The 2,500-nt window shown below is 43.4% G+C and overlaps 1 protein-coding gene across 1 annotated transcript in view; it reads left to right on the forward strand.

Annotated features, from left to right (window-relative positions):
* The window catches only part of LOC143297992 (protein kinase C-binding protein NELL1-like), a 155,916-nt gene that overhangs the window by 1,912 nt on the left and 151,504 nt on the right, over positions 1-2,500 (forward strand). Inside the window, exon 2 of the mRNA XM_076610630.1 lies at positions 1,642-2,030. Within this exon, the coding sequence (XP_076466745.1) occupies positions 1,928-2,030 (103 nt within the window). The 5' untranslated portion in view covers positions 1,642-1,927. The remainder of the gene's footprint in view (positions 1-1,641; positions 2,031-2,500) is intronic.

The raw sequence follows: 2,500 nt of genomic DNA on the forward strand, positions 1-2,500 counted from the left end.
AGAGGGAGGAAAGAGATGGAAAAGAGGGAGGAGAGATAGAAGGAAAAGAGGGAGGAAAGAGATGGAAAAGAGAGAGAAAAAAGAGAGAAAAGGAACGAGAGATGGAAAAGAGGGAGGAAAGAGAGAAGGAAAGAGATGGAAAAGAGAGAGAGAAAGAGAGAAAAGGAACGAGAGATGGAAAAGAGGGAGGAAAGAGAGAAGGAAAGAGATGGAAAAGAGAGAGAGAAAGAGAGAAAAGGGAACGAGAGATGGAAAAGAGGGAGGAAAGAGAGAAGGAAAGAGATGGAAAAGAGAGAGATAAAGAGAGAAAAGGGAACGAGAGATGGAAAAGAGAGAGAGAAAGAGAGAAACAAACAAAAGAGGGAGGAAGGAAAGAAAGAAAGAGATGATGGAAAGAAGAATTAAGGAAAGAAAGAGGAAAGAAAAGGAGTAAATGAAAGAAAGAAGGGAAAGGGGGAATAGTAAAAGGAATTAAAAAAATAGGGAGGAATGACAGAATGAAGAGCTGGAGGAAGGAAAGAGATAGTCCAGAAAAGAGGTGAGAAGAACGAAGAAGAGGATTGAATGATAAACTGTTTACCCAAAGAATATCTTTAAAAAAAAAAAAAAAAACACCTAGGGGCCCACAATTCTCATAATTGTAATTTATAAAACTGGATCAAGTTGTTTTCACAAATCGAATCAATTCAGTTTCATCAAAATTAATCAACGAAGATCAATCAAGTTTGTACATGGTAGACACATTGGCGATAGCATTAGAACCATACGTGACAAAATATATTATTTAGAAGAAAGAAAAAAAAAAGATGACCTGTTTTTTTTAGTGCCGACTGACTTTAGAAAAGCATTTGATTCAATCAGCTGGACATGTATAAAGAACATTTTGAAAGTAACAAGATTTGGAGAAGTTGTTCGTAAATGAATTCTACATTTTATAAAGACGTAAAAGCTTATGTAGTTGTCCTGAAGTTTTAATAACAAAAACGGTCAAACAAACAAACGGACAAGCAAATAAACAAAAAAAAGCGACACTAGGTATACATTGAAGCTGACCATTCTGCTGGTACTACCAGTACAAAGCTGCTGCTGCTGTTTGTCTTTGTGTGTGTGTGTGTGTGTGTGTTGTGTGTTTGTGTGTGTGTTTGTGTGTGTGTGTGTGTGTGTGTGTGTGTGTGTGTGTGTGTGTTTGTGTGTGTGTGTGTGTGTGTGTGTGTGTGTGTGTGTGTGTGTGTGTGTGTGTGTGTGTGTGTGTTTGTGTGTTTGTGTGTGTGTGTGTGTGTGTGTGTGTGTGTGTGTGTGTGTGTTGTTGTTGTTTTTTTCACCCTTGAAAACAAGGTTAAGTTCTTCCTGTTTCCCAGTATGAGTCACGATAACAGTAGTTTCAATGTGATCAAAATTCAGTGTGCTGTAATCATCACAAAATCAAATATAATTCACTTCCATTCATAATTATATTATCATCAATAAACATATTTTCTAGGCCAAAGAACCAACAATTGGGAACGTGCTATTGTTGTTACTGCTTCTGCTGCTGCTGCTACAACTGCTACTGTTGCTGCTACTACCACTACTCTACTACCACTGCTGCTGCTGCTACTACTACTACTACTACTACTTCTACAACAACAAATACCACTACAGCAGGTCTAACTGCAAGGATCTGCCGAAGAAGAGCTAGAAGAGAGAGGAAACGCCGTGACTTGACAGAACGAAACCAGAACCCAGACGCGCGGTGTACACTGTGAGCGATTCGGGAGTATCGGTCAGTGGTGCAGCAAGGTGTGTGAGACCCGGTGGGGCGGGGGGCGGGGGGCTATGGTGGTGGTTCTGGGTGGGTGGCCCGGGATTTGAACAGCATGCACCCAGGGCCGCTGTGCTGGTGCTCCGAGTTGCCCAGGTCACGTGGTCAGGGTCGCGCAGGTCGGGCATGGGACCGCCGGGCCACCTGTCACCCTTCCTCTCCTCCTCTGTGCAGTCCTCCTCATCGGTCTTCGTCGTCGTCGTCGCTCTGGTCATCTGTCTGTTGGGAGGTGGGTGACTGTTGTGTGTGTGTGTGTGTGTGTGTGTGTGTGTCTGTCTGTCTGTCTGTGTGCGTGTCTGTGGTGTGTGTTTGCGCTTATTGTATTTTCTTGTTTTGTATTGTATTGTATTGTGCTCACGTGTTGCTGTTCGTCACTGCGTATTTATTCAAGTCAGCCCTGATGTGGCCTTAGTCGTCGGCTTGGCTATAAACAACATGATTTGATTTGATTTATTGAAGTGAAATTCCGGCTGCTCTTTTTTGGGGGCAGTGGTGTTTGTGTGTGTGTGTGTGTGTGTGTGTGTGTGTGTGTGTGTGTGTGTGTGTGTGTGTGCGTGCGTGCGTGTGTGTGTGTGTGTGTGTGTGTGTGTGTGTGTGTGTGTCCCCGTCTGACTGACTGTCTGTCTGTCTGCCTGTCTGTCTGTCTGTCTGTCTGATTGTGTGTGTGTGTGTGTGTGTGTGTGTGTGTGTGTGTGTGTC

Source organism: Babylonia areolata, chromosome 23 (genome assembly GCF_041734735.1).
Source record: "Babylonia areolata isolate BAREFJ2019XMU chromosome 23, ASM4173473v1, whole genome shotgun sequence".
Classification (NCBI taxonomy): Eukaryota; Metazoa; Mollusca; class Gastropoda; order Neogastropoda; family Buccinidae; genus Babylonia; species Babylonia areolata.